Source organism: Homarus americanus, unplaced genomic scaffold, assembly GCF_018991925.1.
Source record: "Homarus americanus isolate GMGI-L3 unplaced genomic scaffold, GMGI_Hamer_2.0 scaffold31037, whole genome shotgun sequence".
In the NCBI taxonomy this organism is placed as follows: domain Eukaryota; kingdom Metazoa; phylum Arthropoda; class Malacostraca; order Decapoda; family Nephropidae; genus Homarus; species Homarus americanus.
In genome coordinates, this window is record NW_024722227.1 from 1,659,647 (window position 1) to 1,684,406 (window position 24,760).

The window sequence follows — 24,760 nt, forward strand, 5'->3', positions numbered from 1 at the left end:
TCACACACAAACTGACCACCTATCACACACAAACTGACCACCTATCACACACTGACCACCTATCACACACAAACTGACGACTGACTACCGATCATGAATACCACACACAAACTGACCACCTATCACACATACACACACAAACTGACCACCTATCATGCATATACACACAAACTGACCACCTACTACACATACACACACAAACTGACCACCTACTACACATACACACACAAACTGACCACCTACTACACATACACACACAAACTGACCACCTATCATGCATACACACACAAACTGATCACCTACCCCACCCAGAACACCCATCATACTCTCAGGATATAAACTAAAATATTGACAACAGATTACCTAAAGATTTGTCCCCAGCTTATTTCACCCTTATGCTAAAACACTAACCACGCCTAGGTTACATTGGGGTAGATTTAATCAAGAAAAATAAGCTGCAGGTAAAGGGGGTGGAGGTGATCCTTGAAAATATGATTACAACACTCATATGATTCTTGGTCTTGTCTCTTAAAGCAATGCATCAGTATTCTCAGACAACATTCTACCTTTATGTGATGGCCGTCTCTAAAAACCTGAGTTGCACTTATGTCAAATCCTGTAGTCAAAATTACTACAAAATCTCAGGAAAAGAAAGACAATAATTAAGAGAAATTAAATACTGTGTACCAGATTATAAAAGTCCGATCCTATGAGGATTTTGTATCAAAATTATAGTGTGTGTGTGGTGCATAAAAACATTGTACATGAGAAAAAATAAAACTTGTCTGTATAAAACATAAAATAAGTTTATTCCAAAGAAACATTAGAAACAAAATGTGAAAAAGCCACATACAGGTATCATAATATGATGGTGATATTTACAGATGAAGTGATATACTGTACTGTACATCTTATGCAATACTGTACTGTATTGTACACTCTCTCTAAAGAGTATTTTTATGGAGGAGTCTGACAAATTTCAAAATGAGCACCACAATTTCTGTTGTCTCACTAGGGTTTACAAAATCCTTCGTCTGTTATCATATTATCTCGCACAAAATCATAGAGATATTTTCTGGAGCGTGTTTACCATAAATGATCAACACATAAACAGGAATAAAAATTAAGAGAAGAATTACAGAATAACAGAAGCAAATTATGATCTCTCAAAGTAAAACAACACTCAGAGATGGAGCAGTATAAATTCTGTTCACATCATCTTTTAAAACATTTGTCAAAGCATTTTTGAGAACAGAGAACTGCAAGAGCCGGGGCTGATGTCTGGAAAGCAGTGTCGATGGCAAGTGCAGACGCTACTAGCTTAAGGTTGAGAGATATGCAGGCAAGGATGTGAGTCTCATAACATATTCTGCCACAACCACATTTACACCAAGCCTGAAGATAATCCACTAAAGTTGCCGGGATATCTGCAGCTGTGGGACGTAACCTGAAATATAACAAAATACATTCAGATACTTGGAGAAGTTTACAGGAATGAGGATAATGTAAATCACACCTGTACAGTACTGCTGACAATCACAGTGTTCTGAATCTGGTGAGATACAACAAACTCAATGTATTACTGAATGGAAAAGTATCTCTACCAAAATTAAAGATAATTTACTCAAGTTCACACACACACTAACATAAAATCAACGATTTACTTACAAATCTTAAGACCAATACACTGGCCTGAGGTCATATAAATGACCATAACAGGCAGTGTGTGTTGTAAGAAGTCTGGCAGATGGTATTAGCCATAAAACATTATTATTGCTCACTATGGATGTTCTATCTTCATAAATTAATCAATGATATTAACTACTGAGTCCGTAACCATAAGACACGTAAGTTCCCATGTACGGTACCTGGCGTCAGTCACATGAAAAGGTCCCAGAATATAACTGAGACTAACAATGAAGTACTTGTACTGTACTATGTCACAAATGTACGTGAATATTTGTAAGGCTGAGTATTTCTTTAAGTGTAAAGACAGTACAGTAATTACTAACAATAATTTAAGACATTAATTGCTAATTAAAATTAAAAGACATAAGTGTATGGGTAATAGTGGCCATGTATGACAGGTACAGTACAAGTCAACACAGATAAATATGTTACTGTACTGTACCCTCTTTGAACACAGTAAGCAGAGGTAATTTCTTTTAAGCGTGGCACTCCTGTGATGTTGTTCGTGACCAGGCCAAGGGGACTGGAGAGGGGGTTGCCAAACACATCTACGGTGTCCATCCTCAGGTGCATGAGTGAACCTGGTAGTTCTACAAGGTTATTGTTGCTGGCAGTGAGGTACCTAATAAAAGTGAGAAAGTACACAATTAACCAAACTATTTACCACAATGTAACTCACCCATACTGTAAAGTACAATACAGTATTTATAATCTCAGTATATACTAATAATAACCACTAAATTTATGAAACATTTATGCCATCACTGGTGTACTGTACTGTGAACAGTGAAAGTAGGTCTCATAGGCATGACTGCCCATTAGGGACAGTGTGGATACAGCACACTATATACTAAACCTTCAATGCACAAGGAGGCAGTGTGGCCGGTACTGCACTCCACCACCTACACTTCCCCATGCTGTAAACTTAGATACCCATTCACAGCTGGGTGAGCTAGGAGTGGCCAGGGATCAAACCACTGGCTCATGGAACAGAAGGTGAGTGCCGTATCCACTCGACGGCTGCTTGATCCTGTTAGCAAAGTTGTAGTAAATTGTCAAAGTCTGAGAGATGTCACGGCAGACACTTCCATGACCACGGTTTTTGATGAACTCCAGTACTGTACACTCAAAACTGTACAGTACCACCATCGCCAACTTATTAGGGCATCAGGGAGGACCCAACATGCCCTTTGTGCTGATATTCCATATATTGTACTGTCCAGTAATATCTCCGTTAGCCGGAATCCCTCAAACCGGGAACTCTTTGATAGCCAGAATTGAAATTTGCTCGGAAAATCAAGAACTTTTTCTGAAAATATCTTGAATAAAGATAAACGCTCAAATATTTTGGGGGACCTTACCCGACTCAATGTCAGGTGGAGGTAGGGTGGGGGATTAGTGGTATCATATTAATGACCTTCTGATGGAATGTCAGGTCACCCTTTCTTGGGTGGAGGATTAGTGGGTCTCATGACCTGAAGATGTCTTGAATAAACACAAACCTAAAATATTTTTAGGGAGATTGTGTCAAGTATAAGTATTATTACGACCCTCCCTTTTCACCGCTTACCCAGCCTCCACCACTAGTTACCAGCGGCCAGAGTCGTATGTACAGAAGCAGTGGATACCTCACAAGTGTTGTCGAATTACCACTGGCTGTCCCGCCAGTCTCCGGTAATTTCCAGACAATTGGTATCAGTGTACAGACAAACAACAGGCAGGTAGATTTCCACCACGTCACAGAAACACACTTGTGCACTGTAGTCTTCTTTAATGAACACTCATTCTTCACAACAGGGTTATGTCATTACAGCTGGACTTTTCACTTCGAATATATAGTATTACTGTAATCGGCACACTACCAGTGTACAATTCCTTAGTTTTTCACTTTATATTGTTCACAACAATTCCACAATACTTGCACAACCATTATCTTCAGTTGTTCTACTAGGCTTATTCTTTACACCCTGAATGAAAGCGATCGACAGACTCAAGGCCGCTCGCTGCCACATGTATATGTCTTGTCAGATTCCTAAAGCATTCTAGTGACGTCCAGACGCGGGAGGTTGGCTCGAGACGCACCTGGAGAATTCTAGAATGATCTAGGCTTACCATAAGAAGTAAATCATAAAAAAAATGATGCAATACATTCTAGAATATTCTTAACATAATTAATACATCAATATATACATGAAAATAACTGCTGCATGAGACAGAAAACAATCAAAACACCTAGTGTAAAAAAATTATAATACGAAATTATACCTCGGCATAACAGTATAAATGATCAAAGTTGTATCCCTTCATCATTACATTGCATAACACTTTAAAATATGAAGTGAAAGAGCAGAAAGATGTGGGTGATTGGAGAGATGATGTGGAAAGGTGTGTAACATGCACCAGTGTTGCCAAGTGATAGGCTCCTCAACAGTTGATCTTTTGATTTACCTCCATGCAGTCACACAACCAGACCCTCAACAGATGCTTGTTTTAATTCCCGTGTGTGCATTTGTGTGTGTGTGTGTGTGTCAAACATTCAAATAAATATTGTTGAGCTTGCCAAGCACATTGTAGGATTTGAAGAAGTTGAGGAAGAGAATGTTTAGGAGCAATTAAACAGTCACAGAGAAGACCTAACTAATGAAGAACTGATGCAACTTGAACAAGAGCACGAGCAGAACACACACACACCAACAGATTACCCCTACCCCACCTTCTCACGTATTTACGGCTAAGTGTTTGGCAGAAGCATTTGCTTAAATGGAGCTAGCAATGAACATATTTTCTGAAGTGGATCCATTAACTACTTATTAGTGGTTAACTCCTATTGTTGTCCCATTTATTTACATTATATAACATTAATTATAACATATATAATAACTTTTTCCATTAATTTTACTACAGCTACAACCACCATTAGTCGAGGCTTTAATGTACACAAAATCAATACAATAAGCTCTAATACCCACTCATTTCATCCCAAATACTATTGGATAATTGCTTTGAAACAATCCCTAAATGGCAACTGTAAGCTGACGGGAATCAGTCATGTCCATATGGTAGGAGATACCGACTGCAACCCCCCCCCACCCTCACCAAGAGATCACTACACACATGTGTGTAGTTCATGAAACACAAGTCAACTTGTGGCATGATGGATGATCATTAACGAGTAATATGGTATAAAATCAAGAGATTTCAAGGGATTTTTTTAATATATGTCTATACAGTACAGTGAACCCTCACTTTACGTGGTCAATTGAACCCACTGAGGCCCAAGTAAAGTGTTTAGAGAAACGCGTAAAGTGAACAACATAACATATGGGATTAATTGAAATAGAGACCGGGCTGACCCCCAAACTCCACTTTTTCCCGACACAAAACCTATGTTCTAGTAAAAATAACATCTTGATTTTATGATGGTACACACACACACACAATTAATATTTAAGAGAAATAGAGAAATACAGTCGCCAAGTTAATGTCCATTCAAATAATGGACTCAACTCCCTCCCCCTCTTCTCACACTCGCTGGCTCTTCCCTCTCTGAGAAATGTTTGGGGGAAAACACTAGATTTTAAGGTATAGTAATAAATAAAACCTCAAACTAAAGTTAGGATAATATAATTGACATTGCTGGATTCCTTGTAAGACCAGGAATATTTTGAATATAAATGTCATATATTTTGCACAAAAGATAACATATTTACTCAGAGTAAACAAAATACTTACATTAGATCTAAAATTTGTATGTCTAATGCAAAATCTATGATGTTTATATTCAAAATGATCATCAAATTGTAAGAATTCCAGCAATGTAAATTATATTCTGGCCGGGTAATTTGTATGAATTTTATGAGCTAAAACAAATATCTTCAGTTAATAAAAAAAAAAAAATATTCTTCACGACACTATCTGTCAATCAAAGTACCCCACCTTGCCTCCCCCCCTCTTCCCACCACGCCAGCTGGGTCGGTCGGTCCCTCCCTCCCCCCACCCCCCACCTTCCCTCCCTACCAGAGAAATGTTTGGGAGAAACCAGAATATTTACCTTTTTAGTAATAAATAATACCTCAGACTAAAGTTAGGATAATATAGTTCACATTGCTGGGTTCCTTGCAAGACCAGGAATATTTTGAATATACATGTCATATATTTTGCACAAAAGATAACATATTTGCTCTGAGTAAACAAAATACTTGCATTAGATCTAAAATTTGTATGTCTAATGCAAAATCTATGATGCTTATATTCAAAATGATCATCAAATTGTAAGAATTCCAGCAATGTAAATTATATTCTGGCCGGGTAATTTGTATGAATTTTATGAGCTAAATAAAAAAATTATACTTCACCCGCGTAGATGCACCGCGTATATGAGTAGATGCACCGCGTAAAGTGGGAATTCCGGTTCTGGCAGGGTGCCACGTAAATGTAGGAACGCGAAAAAACCGCGTAAAGCGAGGGTTCACTGTATTTACAAAAAAATTTAAATAATGATGGACCAGCCAACTTTTTGCAATTTATAAATCTATTAATTCAAATTTCCATTCATTTTCATTAACGTATTTTATAAATTTCGAGAAAAGGGCCCTAGCTATTAATACCGATACAGCGATACACACACCTTAACATTTATTATTATATATTCTCGTATGATCAGCCACTTATGGTGTATGTTTTATCATTGATAATATAAAATCACACACTACACATAGCCGCCAGCCGAAGAAGAAGTACAAGCAGCCGCTCCAGGGATGCAGCCGAGCACAAGCAGCCGCTCCAGGGATGCAGCCGAGCACAAGCAGCCACTCCAGGGACCCCAAAGACCGCAGCAGTAGTGGCGTCTCCTCCACTGTCCCAGTCCCCCCAGCTTGCTGTGCCTTGCAAAACACCTACATCCCAGAGAAAAGACACACCGACAAATCGTTTGGCTCAATTGACATTCTTGATCTCTCCCACGGTATCGGACCTCCCTTAGGAACCCCGAATACTGCTGAGGGACCTGGTGTGATGAGAGACCATTCATGAGTTATCAGACCTTTCCCTACCACTCTTTTTTTCTCTTCTGCTGCCGTGAAAGGACCTACTCCTCTGTCAGTTGATGCACAGGGGAGTATTCGTCTAGAAGTGCCCTTTGTCCCCACACCTCGCTCAGAACGTGCTTGTGTGCAGGAAAAAGGTCAGCAGAGCCTGCCGATTCACCGGGGACCTCTGTGATCGTACAAAGTATCCCCTAAGTGAGGGGCGCAGGAATTTGGGGACACCTGTTCGGGGAGATCTCCAATAAATCTCCACTTAGGACTTAGGGAACATGCCCTCCATAAAAATTAAAGTGGATCACACCCGCCAGCAATCCTCAGACCTGGCCTCACTGATCTTCAAGCTGACCCGAATTTTTCAGACTAGAACCTTCATCAATGAAAACATGATAAAAATCTTCCTCCAGACTGAAGAAGATGCAGACAGATTCCACTCCCCAAAGGTAAGTAAAAAACTCCAAAACAATGGCTTCACAGTCCTCAGCTCGACCGAGTACCGTGCAAAATGCACCCTGATATGCCGGAAAATCATTCCTCATATCTTAGAAAACACTAATCTCCTGGCTGAACTAAACTCACACAACAACAAAATAACATCGGCTCAAAATCACCACAGCAACACAAACAGATGCCATTGCACTAAAGTCCCTTGACATAAAAATGAACATCATCATCATCCCCACACGTGCATTGAATTCCAACACTTCATCAAGGTTCACCAATGCTACAACTGTTACCAATTTACACACAACACCAACCAGTGCAAAAACACACAAACACACTCAAAGAGTGCCAACAAAGGTCACTCCTACCGAAACTGCACGGCCATGCAGAAAAAATGCGGACACTGTGAAGGCCTTCACACTGCCATCAGCAATAAATGTCAAATCAGATTGGATAACAGCACAACATCACTCCCTCCCCGCCGACCCTCACTCCCCACAGCACCACCACCACCTCCCCATCACTCACTGCCTACACCCACGACCCACCCCACCAGCACATGCTGGACCAACAACCTGACTGCCCCTTCACCCTCCCCGGACAATGACGCTAAAATCACTACCATCATACTACTATCACACACCCTAAGCAAAGGGAACAGGATGCAATTCCTAAACCTTGTGACTGAGGGACTAAAGGCCAACGGCCTACCGACCATACACATACCTGATACAGTACTTACAAAGCCGGACCCGCTCTCACCTTCCCCATGGCTCCCATAAACCCCCACCCATCGACCACCTTGCCCCCTTCACCCCACAAGGTAACAGTTAATAACCCACGCCCCTCCAACTCAGCCAGGCCCACACCTGACCTCTGTCACCTGACCACCATTACCACACCCTCCGCCACCCGGACAAGAGACACCACTGCTCCTACCGCTACCGTCACACACTTGTCAACCGTCGGTGAGACAAGACGTGCCCCGAAGGCACTCCCGGTTTTTAGCAGCCAGGCCGAGTCTGTTTGGCCCTGCCCCCTCCCCCTGCTATATCCCAACACCCTACCAGCCTTACTACACCGGGATCTATTCAGCAAAACATTCTAGTGATTAGTGAACGATTGATTACCGAGCAGTGTTCCTATAGTGCACTTAAGGAAAAGCACAAAAGCACAGCAGTGTAATACTGAGTGTGACTGGACCCGACCTAACCTGACCGAGACTTTCTCAGCAAAACATTCAAGTCATCAGTGCAATAAGTGAATATCATACAGTGCTCCGATCGTGCACCCCGAGGAAAAGTCAGACAGTGGGCACTTTATTGGTCGCCTTCAAAGTGCCAGTGACAAGGACCACCGCGGTGTTTACATATATCGTGAAAACTGTGTCGGCGACCCCAAGCACCAGGGACAAAGACCCACGGTCTTTACGACTGACAAATATTAGCAGATGTCTACCAGTGTCAGTGTCCCTCAAAGTGCCGTCAGTGACTTTATGGCCACCGGAGACAAACACTTCCGTCCGCCCACAACAGATATCAACAGATGGCCACCAATCACTTACTCCCGACGCACTCTGTACCATCTAAAGCGTGGGAACGGTTATCCTGATGGCAGTGTTATCGCGCGACTCAAGTCACTGAACATATTCCACGCGCGTAGCCGTAGACAGGGCTGTCATACACATAAGCCCATTAGGACTGTAACCTCCACTAGGAAACCGGAGAAACCCACCCCTGACAGACCGTACCACTACACTGAAGTTCCACGGATATGGTATGATCTCCCGTCTCTACTGCTATCCAACGTCACTACCCTAGCTAACAAGTTTGACGAGCTGGCAACTACAGTCAGGTCAGCCACTGCGAGCGTCGTTGCAATATGTGAGGCTTGGCAAATTGTGCCTGAAACGTGTCATATTGAGGGATATCAACTCTTTCATCACCTTCGTTCACATAGACGCGGAGGGGGCGTTGCCCTCTTCTGTCAAGATGACCTACGCCCGTCACGCCTGGATGTTCAAGTCCCAGCAGATGTGGAAGCATTATGGGTACGTGTTGTGCCACGGGCCCACCCGCGCCACACTGCTTCCATCATAATCTGTGTGGCATACCATCCGCCTCGCTCACCCACCAGAGACACTCTTATCAATCATCTCATTACCACCTCAGACCACCTCAGAGTTAGGTACCCATGTGCCAAGTTAGTATTATGTGGGGATTATAATGAAATTGACACCACTGATATCCAGGACCAGCTATCACTATCACAAGTTGTGAACTTCCCCACACACGGTCAAAATACCCTTGACCTTATCTTAACTGACTTAGCGGACCAGTACCAACCACCTCAACCAATGCCTCCTATCGGGTGTAGCACACACTTATCAGTGCTCTGGTCCCCAGCTGCCACTCCCACTCAAGTACAGAGACCCTACATCAAGACCTACAGGCCGATTACTGACTCTGCAGTGCGCCTCTTCGGGCAGTGGATAGTTCACCATCCCTGGACTGAAGTACTTAGCGTGGATGACGTGGAAACCAAATGGATAAATTATACCAACACCACCACCACTTCTTCCCTGAGAAGTCCGTCAGATCTCACCCAGCTGACTTGCCTTGGATCACACCTCGGATCTAAAGACTTATGCAACAGAGAGACAGAGCCTTTCATCTCAATGACCACATCCGCTACAGGTCCCTTCGCAACCGAGTCATCCGCGAAATACGCACTGCAAAGAAGTCCCACTACCCAACCAAATTACAACACCTGAAGCAGACCAACATCAGTCAATGGTATGGTAAGCTTAAAGAACTCTGTGGACTAAACAATAAGACACACCCCCTCCCCTTCCTTAGCCATCTCACTAATGTTGACGCAGCTGAGCAATCAAATAACCATTTCGCTACTATATGCCAGACGCTCCCCCGGCTTGACACAACCACTCTCCCTGCTTACCTACCAGCCCCCCTTCCCACTGACTTAGTAGAAGAATTTGAAGTAGCAAAACGCCTGGACAAACTAAAATTAAAATGCTCTACTACCCCCATTGACTTACCAATGAAACTCTTCAAGGAGTTCTCCCCGGAGCTTGCTAAACCCCTATGCTCCATCATCAATGCTTCTCTTAGTCAAGCCAGATGCCCAGCTGACTGGAAGACCTCTTATGTATCACCAGTGCCCAAGTCAACCAGCCCACAATCCTTAAATCAGCTACGACCTATTGCAATCACCCCAATACCCAGCCTAATCTGTGAAAGTTTTGTGTTCGACTGGGCTTAAGCTGATATTGCAGGAGTAGTAGACCCTCAGCAATTTGGCAATATGAAAACTTCCTCCACCACTCACTGTCTTGTCAGCTTTCTCGATTTCATATACCGCCATCTCGAGAAACGAAAAACGTCTGTAGCTGTCGCCTTCATTGATTTCACTAAAGCATTCGACCTAGTCGACCACAATATAATCATCAACAAAGCTATTGACCTCGGGCTTCGGAGAGGTCTTATACCATGGCTTACAGACTTCCTCAGTGACCGACGCCAAGCTGTACACTTCTGAGGGGCTGTTTCCACCTTTCAGTCACTCACCTGTGGTGTCCCCCAAGGCACCAAGATGGGACCACTCTGCTTCCCTATGCTCATCAATGATGCCCTAAGAGAAACCCCAGCTCGCTGGAAATATGTCGACGACTCCACCATTGGGATCAGCATCAACAATTCTGCTCCCGACTATACCGCCCTTCAGGATTTATTGAACAGTCTCCAAAACTGGGCCACCAACAACCATGTCACCATCAACCATACCAAGACCATGGTTATGCACATCAACCTCTCCTCCGATATTGTCCCACCTCCTTCCATTACTTTAGGTCCGAACACACTCCAGGTTATAGATTCCACGAAGCTCCTCGGCGTCACCATAGACAACAAACTAAATTGGAAACCACACGTCAGTGAAGTTGTCAAATCCTCTAGTTTCCATCTCCACCTCCTCCGCCGACTCAAGTCCCTCGGAGTTCCTGCACCCGAGCTCCTCAGTGTTTACACAACATTCATACTTCCCAAGCTCACCTATGCCTCCCCTACCTGGTCTTCCTCCCTAAATGCCACACAATGTAAACACCTAGAAAAAGTGCAAAAGAGGGCATGCAAGATTATTCTCTCCCCTTCTTACTCCACATATCAAGAAGCGCTCAACACACTAACCCTTTCGACTCTCACTGACCATCACCACGACCTCATCTGCAAATTTGGTAAGAAGCTTCTACACCTTCCTCGACACCGGCTCCTACTACCACCTGAGATCCCTAGCCCGAGAATTGCTGTTCGACACCACAACCGCATCCAGCCCATACGTGCACGAACTGATCGCTATAAGAACAGCCCAGTCCCAACCATTGTAAAAATTATCAATAACTTGTAATAAACCAGTGTATTCACTCCCAGTAAATACTACTTCTTACACTGTCACTATGTTGAAATGCACTGTAGTGTATATTTTCAGCCTTCTGGCTGCCAAGCTCTTTCAATAAACCGTTAATTATTATTATTATTATTATTATTAGACCAACCACTCACCTGCCCCTGCACCACAAACACCTCAAAACAAAATGGCAGCTCAACCCCAACAAACCTAACACAAAGCCAAACAAAGAGGAAGAACTCCTGGACCCACTCGCCCCCCAACCACAAAAAATCGACAGCCAAAGTGATATTCAGGAAACTGCTATACCCTGACCCAAACAACCCCGACCACACTCCCCGCACCCAACCCTCACCTACATACACCTCACACAGAACACGCTCTCACTCAATCGACACCACACACAACACCCCCTCACCCCAGAACCACATCTAAGAAACAAACAAAACACACAAGCACAAACATCATCTCCATAATGCAATTCACCTACATATCATACAGTACCTTGCAAACAACCACATTATCTCTCTCCTCCTCCAAGAACACAACCCAGACATTCTCCTCCTCAACTCAACATACACAAACACCAAGATCAAACACTTCGGCTACACATGCAGACAATCATCCCACGAACTACACGAGGGCGTAGCCATCCTCATCAGATCCTCCATCAAACATGATTTTATCACCGAATTTACCTTCAAACACTTTATGGTCGCCAAGATTAACACTGAACTTAGACAGATAATCGTTTGCACAATGTACTCAAGTCCAAACACACACACACACACACACACACACATACATGCCCTTCGCAGACCTGAACACCATCTTTAACAACTAACAAATTCCTGTAATACTAATGGCCGATCTCAATGCACATTACACTGCTTTCAACACAACTGCAGTGACCACTACGGCCAACAACTACACACACTGGTTACACACAAAAACTTTCACCACATTGGTCCTTTCTTCCCTACATGTTACACGGCTCGCGGCAGAGGCACTCCCGACATCGTCATCACAAACACACTGGCCCTCCAATTCCAACACTACATCTCTCCCGGCCCCGTCAGGCTCAGACCACATACTCATCACACTTCACCTCTCCAATAACCCCATCATCCTCCCAACACCCAAACCACAATACCAACGAGCAGACTGGGATGCCTTTCAAACCACACTCTCTGAACAGCAATACACTCAACCTCAAACACCAACCCACAAGGAAGATAGAGGAAACCTGGTCACAACTCTTTAACACAATCACTGCCACAGCAGACTCACACATACCAAAACACCAGTACAAGAAGAAACATTCCTTCATACCCTCCATAAGAACCGAACGCCTACTACACTGCTCCAGGTGACGATTTGAACAAAACAAACAGTACCTCACACCAGTACAAGCAGACATTACCACACTAAGAACACACATCACCCACAGCCTCCTTCACGACCATGAGGTTCACTGGACTAAACTCGTAGAGGCCGCCCAGGAGCACAGAACACACAACCCACGAGTTCTGGCGAAGGATCCCCAAGCTGAGGGGGATGGTTAGGCCTCCCTTCGATTATCTACTAGTCAACGGTAGACGAATCAGAGAACCAGCAGAAGTAGCACAAACTCTAAAACAACACTGGGAACCCATCTTCCACCCACACCCCCTACCCAACAAAGACACATCTTAGACCACAATAATAACATCATCACACAAACACGAACACTACACGAAAGAACCTCACCAGATAACATAATAGACACCACCACACTCTCACAGGAACACATCCTCACTGCACTTTTCACCCCAACAGAAATAAAACAGGTACTGGACAGAACCAAAAAGAAAACACCAGGCGACAGCAACATAGGACACTCAATCCTCAAGCACCTACCCCCAGAAACAGTCACAGCCATTACATACCTCTACAACACCCAATTTGCCACTGGATACTTCCCCAAACTCTTCAAAACAGCCACAGCTACCATGATCCAAAAACCCAACAAACCCACAAAACTACATAGGCTGATCAGCATACTTGAGGTCTTAGTCAAAACATTCGAAAGACTATATAACAAACGACAAAGGTATCACCTTGAAGATGAAGAACTACTGTCCTACAAGCAGTTCGGATTCAGAACACACCACTCAACCCAAGGCGCACTCAACTTAATGACCAACTACCTCTACATGAACAAAGGAACATACAAGACAGCACTCATCACAAAAGACGTACAGAAAGCATTTGACACAGTGTGGCACAACGGACTAAAATACAAAATATGTACCAACTTCAAACTCCCCCAAAAGTCACAGCAACTCCTATGCAACTTCCTAACAGACAGACAAATGAGGATAAAGTTTAACCTCGCACACTCGGAATACTTCTCACTGCACGCAGGAGTCCCATAAGAATCTGTCCTGTCCCCAACACTATACATTCTCTACACAAATGACCTGCCTGACCCATAAACATCGACTCCCTGACTATACAATATGCAGAGGACGTAACCCAACTAGTCAGACACAAACAAGGACTAGACCACCTCACAGACAAAGCACACAGTCATAGAATGGGAGTTGCTATGGAGAATTCAAACAAACCCCAACAAATCACAAATCACTTACTTTGGCACCAGACAATAACCCCGCCACATGTACCTTACATCGACAACTGAACACCCATGCCTATCAAACGTACAAGCAAAATCCTAGGAGTCACCTTTGATCGCACCCTCATCATGGCCTTTCACATCACGACGAAGGCAGCAATCGCAAACAAAACACTCGGAAACATCCGCAGATTCACAACCGTATCAACCCAAACCAAAACATACCTATACAAAGCACTCATACGAGCACTACTGACATACACACCCAACACACTACAGCTAGCTGCACCAACAAACGCCAAGAAACTACAAGTCACAGAAAATAAAGCACTTTGGTTCATACACAACACACACTGGTCATCCTTCACCTCAAACAGACACCTACATGAACTTAGCTCCATCCCACCACTGAACATTTACTGGAGACAATTAGGCAACAGGCAAATAGAAACCCTCCTCACCACTTACCCTCAATGGCAGGAATAGTTTGACAGTATCATACTCCCATGCACTCAGAAATAGGAACCCCTCCATACTAAACAGACCAAACACACCTTACCTTCCCCCCCCCCTCCCGATACTAGCAATATAGCCAGATAGTAACCTGATGACCCCCAAGAAAGAGAGGAACGACGGGGATCTGCCAGGCACCTCCACAAAGGACGAGGCAACACAAGTAAGCAGCACCCACCGAAGGAGAGCCAACCACAACCATAAACGAATAAATAAAAGAATAAATAAATAAACAAATAACACACAACACACCTAACCAAGACTACCATCCCCCCAAACACAAAACCTAACACACCCAACCGTACTAACAATCTTCCTCCCAAAAGCAAAACCTAACATACCCGACCAAACTATGCACCCCCCCCCCAAAAAAAAAACCATTTACGTTGTCAGGATGCATACCGGTGGCTGCTGCGGTCGTGGGCGGGGCGTTGTTTGTCCCCGGCCCTCGTTCCCCCAAGGAGACGAGGCGGAACTTAAAGATGACATGGACGCCTCCCTTGCTGATGAAGTGGGGAGGGGTGCACAATGCCGTGTTATGGAGCCAACAGATGACATGGACGCCTCTCTTGCCGAAGAAGTGGAGAGGGGTGCAGAGTGCCTGTTAAAAAGCCCACAAAAAGGGGGGGGGGACTGATTTAACATTCGTGTGCGACACAGGCAGGAAAAAAAAATAATTAAAAATACTAACAACCGTTACTAACATCCCCCACCCAATAAAATAACTGACCATACATAACAACTCCTACCAAAACAATAAAAACCTAACATACCCAACCTTAACCAAGATCCCAAACCTAACATTCTCCCCCCCCAAACAAAACCCAACATACACGACCAAACCCAACAATCTTCTCCAAATAGACAAACAACCCACCTCAACAACTGAAAAAAAAAAATAAAAATTAAATAAATAGAAAATAAAATCCTAACTCTCCTCTTAACCTTCACTCTAAATTTGACAAAAAGCCCAAAATCTTTCTCCTACTATCACCAAAAACCTCTCCTACGATACGTTCATCCTTCCATGCTATGAGTACAGCCCCTCCCCGACTTACGACCTACTCGACTTACGACCACCCGCACTTACGACCTGCCTCAGTCGTACCAAAATTTTGACAAATTGCGTATTTTCAAGTCCCAATGTCAGTACACAGACAAAATTTTCGTTTGTAATTCCCTTTAAAATGGTTGGCAAGCTTAAAAGTGAAAGTTCTCGTGGTGCTGAGAAGAAAAAGACACCCAGAAATTTATGTAAATCTACCCAAAGATACAGTTGAAAAAAAAATCATTATTAAAATGTACTATGTACTAAAATTTTTATCTCTTGTGCAAAATATATGACATTTATATTCAAATTAATCACTATCTTATAAGAATTCCAGCAATATAAATTATATTTTCCCCGGTCACTTCTATGACAATTTACAAGCAAAAAACAAAAACTCAATCTAAAGGACATAAATAAACAAATAAATACTTCACTAGACCTTCGGTGCTGTCAACCATGTCACTGTCACCCCTCCCTCCCCCCCTCCCAGCAAGGGTTTGGTGGTTATACAGTAGGCTTTAAATTTTTATCTTATACAGTGATCCCTCGGTTAACGAAATTTCGGTTAACGAATTACCTTCCATAAGAATCTTCAATTCAGTTAACGAAAAAAAATTGGGTTTATGAAATTTTTACGAAATCATGTCAACATGTTTTCGCTTGCTCACCAGCTGGAATATTAGTCTGCCAATACAGTAATCGGTTCTAGGGCTTAAATTCGTTCCCATTTGAGTAAATATCAAGAAGGTTGTGCTATTCAACAATTTTCCAAGTTTTATATTAAAATTTTTAGTCATTTTAACACTTATTTAACATAATTGCAGTACAGGAAACTAGTTTTTGGTGCGCCAATCAGCCACTTGACTCACCCACAAAGGCGTCAGTTTGTATCTCTGGTCAGTGGAGGTAACATCTTGCTTGTGGCTCTCTTGAACATAAACTATTTTTACATTTTTACAGTACAATTATTGGTCATTCTGAAATTTATTTTACATATTGACAATATATAGTGCAGTGCAGTGATTTAAAGAAAATAATCATGAATTACACCTAGTGAATTTAAAATTTTATGGGTGAAATGAGAGCATGAAGCATGGGGTGATTTCTCTTCCACCCCCACTTCCTTCTCTTCTCCCTTCTCCTCCACCCCCACTTCTAATTCCCAACATCATCATCAACCAGGAGCCTTCTACATACACACCTCAAAGTAAGTGTACTTTATTGCATTTATTTTTACTTTGTATGTAATTTTCGGTGAGCTGGAACCAATTACCCAAAATCCCATTGAAACAAAGGTTTCGGTTAACGAAATTTTCAGTTAATGAATGACCTTCTGGAACGAATTGTGTTCGTTAACCGAGGGACCACTGTATAATATCACAGACTAAAGTTAGGAGAATATAATTAATCAATTGTAGTAATTTAAGAGTTCTAGTATATATATATATATATATATATATATATATATATATATATATATATATATATATATATATATATATATATATATATATATATATATATATATATATATATATATATATATATATATATATATATATATATATATATATATACATATATACATATATATTTCATTAGCCCAATAAAACCTTGGCGGACTTCTACGCATACAATCAACACCTCCAGCCGCCAGGATTCGAACCCCACGGCCTAGGCTATGACTGTGACCCGAGGCAGCTAACCGCTGGACCACCAGGATACAAAAGCAGTCCTAGACTTTGTTATATTTCACACAAAGCCTGTTCAACGAGCTTATGGCGCCGTGAACCTCTAATGGGGACCACCCGTATCACGTAGGTGGTCAGAGTAACGTTTTACCAAATCCGGCTTCGAAGCCGGATTTGGTCTGTACTCACCCCTGAAGATGTGAATGACACGAAAGCGCTTGGGAACTTCGTGTTTTCTTCTTTCCTTGTGGTTATCAGCATATATATATATATATATATATATATATATATATATATATATATATATATATATATATATATATATATATATATATATGTATATATATATATATATATATATATATATATATATATATATATATATATATATATATATATATATATAGTAGCAGTAGTAGTGTATAGCAGTATATAAGTGGGAGTGGCAGGCAGCAGTATATGTATAAGGGAGGCAGGCATATATAAGGGTATATAGTAGCAGTGTATAGCAGTATATATATATATATATATATATATATATATATATATATATGGCAGTTAAGAAGTATAAAGAAGTATATATATATATATATATATATATAAGCATATATTATATATACACAGTATTACCTCCCAAATGTGTTTCACTTAGCCAAGCAAGATATACGCCGTGCCTTGCCAGAGCTGAACCTTCACTTAACAATTTTATTTTTCCACATATACGGGGTGAGTGTCCGCCTCAGATGCTATTTTTAGGATGGCTCACGCCGCCACGCCGCCACCGGCCTCGCCCCGGCTGCCTGCCTCTCCCTCCTCCTCCCCTCCCGCTTAGCAAGCGTAAGTGTTGCGCAGTGCGTGCGTCTTTGTTAAGTAAGTATCACTGACGTCATATGACGATCGACTGTGATTGGACATGCATCCCTACCCCCTCTGCTGCTAGGCTGTACTGGTTTAAAAGTATTATGACGCGACCACCCCGGGAGGGAGGGAGGGAGGGAGGGAGGAGGAGAGACGACGCTGACCTAGCCGCTGCAGTTTACTCCCTCAAGGCCACACCTCCCCGTTAACGCCAAGCATCCATTGCTCCGCAAATGGTTTCTCCTCTCAACACCACCAACCCCCAGAGAGACCTTTCCTTACCTGACCCAGCGGCACTAAGCCAAAGAAGACACGACGCTCATTGGGTTAATACGAGGTGAAGTACCAAAATTGTTCAAGATTTGGAGAAAGGGAAGACGCAAGTTGATCTCAAGGCCAGCATATGCCAACGAATCTACGATTCGCACGGCATCAAGAAGCGATGCAGCCAAGATCAAAGAGCACATGTAAATCACAGTTCGCAGGTGCTTCTCTTATCTATCAGGCATTGCTGGTGAACAGGGTGCTGGCAAAAGTGGAAAATTTTGCTGGTGAGTTATTTGCGCGCCAGGGCGCCGACGCTAACATGGCGGTGTGGACACCGCCAGTGCAGGAGTACGCGACGCGAGCTATACGCAGCAGTGACACGTGAAACTGGGAATTGCAGAGCCTTAAACCTTCAATGCTTCCTCTGGTTGGCTGCATAGGTTTAAGAAGAGGAACAAGATCACCAACATCGCCATTGGTGGTGAGGAAGCGTAGTGCTGACCGTAGGGCGGCTAGAGATTTTCCTCCGCTTTACGCGTGGAGATTATGGAGGAAGTTGACAGTACAGTGACGACTCAGGTGTTTAACATGGACGAATCTGGTCTTTTCTTGAAAAGTTACCTTCCAAGACCTTCGTCCAGTCTGCCAGCAAGGTAAGGGGTCGGAAGTTGCAGAAGGAACGATCACCGCCCTGTTTACCACCAATGCCTCCGTACCTGTAAAACCAAAGTTATCGGTGATTCACAAAGCCCGCAAGCCGCGCTTACAAGAATAATATGCATTGTATGAACAAGCTTTAATGTCCACTGGCTAACCGCGACGAAGGCGGACGTCCTCTTCTGTGTCCTCTTCTGGTTTGACAACTGTTTTGTTCCTGACGTGCAGTAGAAATTCTATGGAAGCAACAGAATGTTCCATTCAATATTTTGTTGCTCCTTGACAACGACCTGACACTCGCCTTACCTATAGATCGTCACCCCAACGTAGTGGTTCTTTCTTTTCCTCCCAACACTACGCTGGCTAATCCAGCCCATGGACCAGGAGTTGATCTGTACGTGAAAGCTGCTGCATCTGCAAAGAAGTTCAAGCTCCTGAATCCACTTACCAACACCAAGGATGAGTTATGTAAGCTGGGTGACACCACAGCGAGCAAAAGTTTACTTATGACAAGGGAAGAAGAGGCGGCGCATCACAGTCCGCCAAACAATTTTGGAAGAAGTTTAATCGCGAACAAGCTGTAGACTTTGGTGGAGGCATGGGATCTGCTGACTATTGCTACGCATTCGCCACGCATGGAGACATGTGTTGCATGGCATACCAGGTGAGAGGAGGAGTGAACCTGTGACTGGTGAGGTTCAGACTGTTGCAGTAGCAGTGGACCTTGGCTGTGAGAAGCTGCGCCAATACTATTACAGCTGAAGGCTTCTCCAGACCACCAACGGCGACATACTGGAGGTGATCAAAGATCCTGAAGTGACTGCCTAATTTATGATGTTGGAAGAAGAACACGTACCAGTGAAGAGGAGGAAGAAGGTGCTGCCATTCTCCTCAAGAACCTGCTTAAGCCTAGTGATATTAAGTGTGCCATATTTACCAGAAAAATTAAGTCCGGCCCTTTCCCGCCGACAATGACGATGAACGCTATGAAGTCTTCCATACCCGAACACTGGTGCAGGCCAGGAGCCAAGTATACTGCGTGCATCACGACAACATCAACACCAGCCAGCAAAGCATAACCGAAGTTCTTCGCCTCGAACCCACCACAGCCAGCCCAAGCCAGTGATAGTGAAAGTGCTGGACTTGAGGGATTTGTCAGGAGAAGCCCTGACAACTGTATGACAGTGATGTTGATCTCACCTAGTAATGGTGATTCACCTGAGGGCCAGTAATCTGCCCTCTGCCTCGAACCAGCCTCCTCCATCCCCTCAGATGCCTACCCATCTCTTTCTACTTTCACCGTAGTGTTCCACAAAAATTTTTCGTTTTAACCTATACTTTATTTTTCTCCTATGTTAACCTTTATCTTTTCCTAACCTAACCTCTTCTATATATTACTTGTTTTTCATACCATCATAAAAGTTAAGATAGAATTTTTACTACAAACATAGTTATGTGTCGGGCCAAAAGTGGAGTTTGGGGGTCGGGCTGGGTTCTATTGGAATTAATCCCATATGTTCTTGTTGTTCACTTTAACGCGATTTCACTTTAGCGCTGACCCCTCTGGGTTCACCTCGACCGGCTATAAGTGGAGTACAACTGTATATATATATACACAGTCAACTCACATTACGCCGTCCTCAAGATTCCGCCGGAAACCAAGCACGCGTGTGCCCTGCCGAACCTAACATGCTCACGCTCACGTCGCGGAACCCTTATTGATGCTGAGAGCCGCTGGCAAGCCGCCGCCATTTTTGATCCAAACCTCCCGCCTGTCCGCCATGTTGTGTAAGAGGCGCCGGGAAATGGTGCCATTGCCTTCAGTCATCAAGACATTACCAGCGCCTCCTTCGACCCGGCCACCCACTATAGCCGCCCAAGTCAGTGATAGTGATAATTATAGTGAGATATGGACTTTATATGAACTTTGGGGTTTTCTGGATAAAGAGGCCCTGTAAAGCCTCTGCTAGTGTGGATAGTGATACAATTGATACAGTGATAGTGAGGGCCAATAATCTGCCTCTGCCTCGGAACCAACCGCTTCATCCCCGCAGCTCAAAGCTTTCATCTTTTCTACTAAATGTAAGTGTTAAAACCTAATATTATTGATATTTCTTTACCTATTAATTGTGTGTGCATGCCATCATAAAAGTTAAGATAATATTTTACTACAAACATAGTTGTGTGTCAGCCAAAAGTGGAGTTTTGGGGATCGCCTGACTCCATTTCAATTAATCCCATATGTTATGTTTTTTCACTTTACGCCGTACCCCCTCCGGTTGGCATTAACCGCGAATGTGAGAATCTTAACCGTACAGGCTACTCCCCTAACGCTGTTTCCCCACTTAACGCTTTTATCATAATGTGCCTCGCCAGAGCGAACTTTCACTTAACACGATTTTTCCACATATACGCGTGAGTGTCCGCTCGAGACGCTATTTTCTTAGATTTGCTCTCCCGCCAATTCCCTGCCTGACTGCCTGTTTTAGGCTCATAAATTCATACAAATTACTCGCCAGAATAAATATACTCATGACAAGTTGGAATTTTATAATTTTAAGTGATCATTTTGAATATAAACATCATATATTTCCTTTTGCATTGTGGATATACAAATTTTAGATAAAATGTTTATCTCTGAGTAAATATGTTATCTTTGTGCAAAATACATGACATTTATATTCAAAATATTCCTGGTCTTACAAGGAACTAAGCAAATGTCAATTATATTATCCTAACTTTAATCTGGAGGTATTATTTAATACAAAATGTTAAAATTTGAGTTTTTCACCCCACATCTCTGAAGGGACGTATTCCAGGGGGTGGGGGAGTGGCTGGGACTGACCTACATTGGAAGAGGGGGTAAATTTTGATTGACAGAGATAGTGTCGGAAGATTATTTTTTTATTAACTGAAGATATTTGTTTTAGCTCATAAAATTCATACAAATTACCCAGTCAGAATATAATTTACATTGCTGGAATTCTTATAATTTGGTGATCATTTTGAATATAAACATCATATATTTTGTATTAGACATACAAATTTTAGATAAAATTTTTCTCTGGGTTACTATGTTATCTTTTTGTAAAATATATGACATTTATATTCAAAATATTCCTGGTCTTACAAGGAATCCAGCAATGCCAATTGTATTATCCTAACTTTAGTTTGAGGTATATTTATTAAAAATTCTAGTGTTTTTCCCCAAAAAAATGTCTCAGAGGGAAGAGCCGCAGTGTAGTGTGAGAGGGGAGGAGTTGAGTCCATTATTTGAATGGACATAAACTTGGCGACTGTATTTCTCTATTTCTCTTAAGTATTAATTGTGTGCATGTACCATCATAAAATTAAGATGTTATTTTTACTACAACATAGTTATGTGTCTTCAAAAAGTGGAGTTTGGGGGTCGGGCCGGTTTCTATTGGAATTAATCCCATATGTTCTGTTGTTCACTTAACGCGGATTTCACTTAACACGGGACCCTCTGGGTTCTATTGACCGTGCAGGGGTAAAACTGTATATATACAGTATACAAAGTTCGGGTCGTCTTAAGCACCAGAGATAAAATTCTTACCTCTTAAATATTGCGGTTTAGCTGTCAAGAGTGGTGATGGAAACATGGTAAACCACTCACAAGGTCCTACCACTAATTATTTTATACTGAAACTTACATCTGGGAAGCTGGATTAAAATGAAGATTACCTGTATATTAAAATAATAAAAATGTATTATAAACCAGTCTAACATACCGTAAAAGAACAATATACCCCGGTAATAAACACAGCTGCTATCATCACCCCCTCCCCCCCCCCCAACCATTTGCCAGTGACGAGAAAGGGAAGTGACCTTGACTGTGACCGCCTGTGGCTATTTTTAGCAGTCCTTGTGTTCGGAGGTGGTCAGTAATGCATATCTGTATATTTACTGATCATAATACTTATCTCCTATAAATAATTCATTTAAAATTTATTTTTTACAAAGAATATTCAGTAAATGACTGCGTTAATTCTTGAAACTACCGACAGTGGTAAATTTAGGATGAGAATGATTAACAGAAGTCACGTCATGGATTCGGAGTTTGGTCCTTAATGATCACCATAAATGTCTGGTTAACTTCACCTACCAGGTATAATGGTAGCCTCCCTTTTTCGCGAAACAAGTATATAAATTAAAGAAAATAGTAGCAGTGTGTTTAATGTATTACAGTATATTATAAATAAATAAATAAACAAATAAATCGGCAAATCTATTTCAAGTAAATGGAAATATTTTACTCACACCAACATTAGTTCCAGTTAAATAACTGACGCTTAAGTGAGTCACTAGTGTACACCAGCCGGTAAAATTTGATGCCAATACTTGAAATGAATTGGCAGTATTTTAAATAACCAACCATAAATAAATGGAAAAAAGATCAAAGGTGAGAAACATTATATTGTATGTATGTTGTGTTGTCAAAGGAAGAGAAACAATTGAAACTCTGCAATTGTGTGTAAATGAGGCAGAAAGATAAATCAGCAACCTAAGACTTGGTCACAATTTTCGTGTGCCATATGGAAGTAGGGTCTACCATTAGACAATACTGTACATTATGCTTCCAATATCTTCCCAGGCAGTAGAATCTCCCTGTTTGGTAGCTGCCTAAAACTTTTAGTAATACAGTACTCCCTCTTTATCGACGGGGGTTACGTTCTGTAAACGGCCGTCGATAAAGAAACCGTCGATACCGTGATGGTTACGTAATTTTTCTAACAATTATTAGCATATGTTGAATAAATGTACCTTTAAGCATTAATGCGTTTCCTTTACACATAACCTTAAATAATAGTGTATAAATAATAATATAATAAGTGGACAAAAATACTAGCAAACTTACGATTTCATTTATTGAAGTGAACATCGGTCCTTACAGTAAACAAAACAGTGTACAGTACAGTAAAAGTCCAAAAATCCGGCTGCCCAAGGCAAATTGTTTACCATTTATTATTACAACACTTTACACTGAAACGCGGGTAGTTTCAACAAAAATATTGTATATTTCCATTCAAGTATTTATTCAAGTCAATTAGGAGGGAATATTATTGTAATACAACAGTTTTTTAACTAAACCATTCGAAAAGTGATTACGGTAACATCTTTTGAACGAAAGAAAGTGAGTCATTGTTTTCGTCACGATTTGATCCCACTTTCCACTTTAATACGTACGTCATTTCAACAAAAATATTACATTTCCGTGAATGTATTATATCAAGCACAGTATGAATAGAATATCATTGTAATATAACAGAATTTTAACCGAAAACTATTAAAAAAACGAATAACATCTCAAGAACATCGGAAGCTTAGGTAAAGTCTTTTGTTTTCGTCATGTATTTTATCTTATTTTACATTGAAATACATCACGTTTCAGCAAAACTACTATTTATTTCCGAGAATATATTCATTCAGGCGCAGTTTAGGTAAAATATACGTGTGATGTAATAATTTTTTAACTGAAAACGATTCG

The 24,760-nt window shown here is 41.9% G+C and overlaps 1 protein-coding gene across 2 annotated transcripts in view; it reads right to left on the bottom strand.

The window, feature by feature from the left end:
• Positions 1 to 790: 790 nt before the first annotated feature.
• The window catches only part of LOC121862265 (leucine-rich repeat protein 1-like), a 53,665-nt gene continuing 29,695 nt past the window's right edge, over positions 791 to 24,760 (bottom strand). For both annotated transcript variants that reach the window (XM_042360377.1, XM_042360376.1), the window contains 2 exons: positions 2,132 to 2,311; positions 791 to 1,447 (listed from right to left, as the gene is read on the bottom strand). In XM_042360377.1, the coding sequence (XP_042216311.1) occupies positions 1,216 to 1,447; positions 2,132 to 2,311 (412 nt within the window). In that variant the 3' untranslated portion in view covers positions 791 to 1,215. The remainder of the gene's footprint in view (positions 1,448 to 2,131; positions 2,312 to 24,760) is intronic.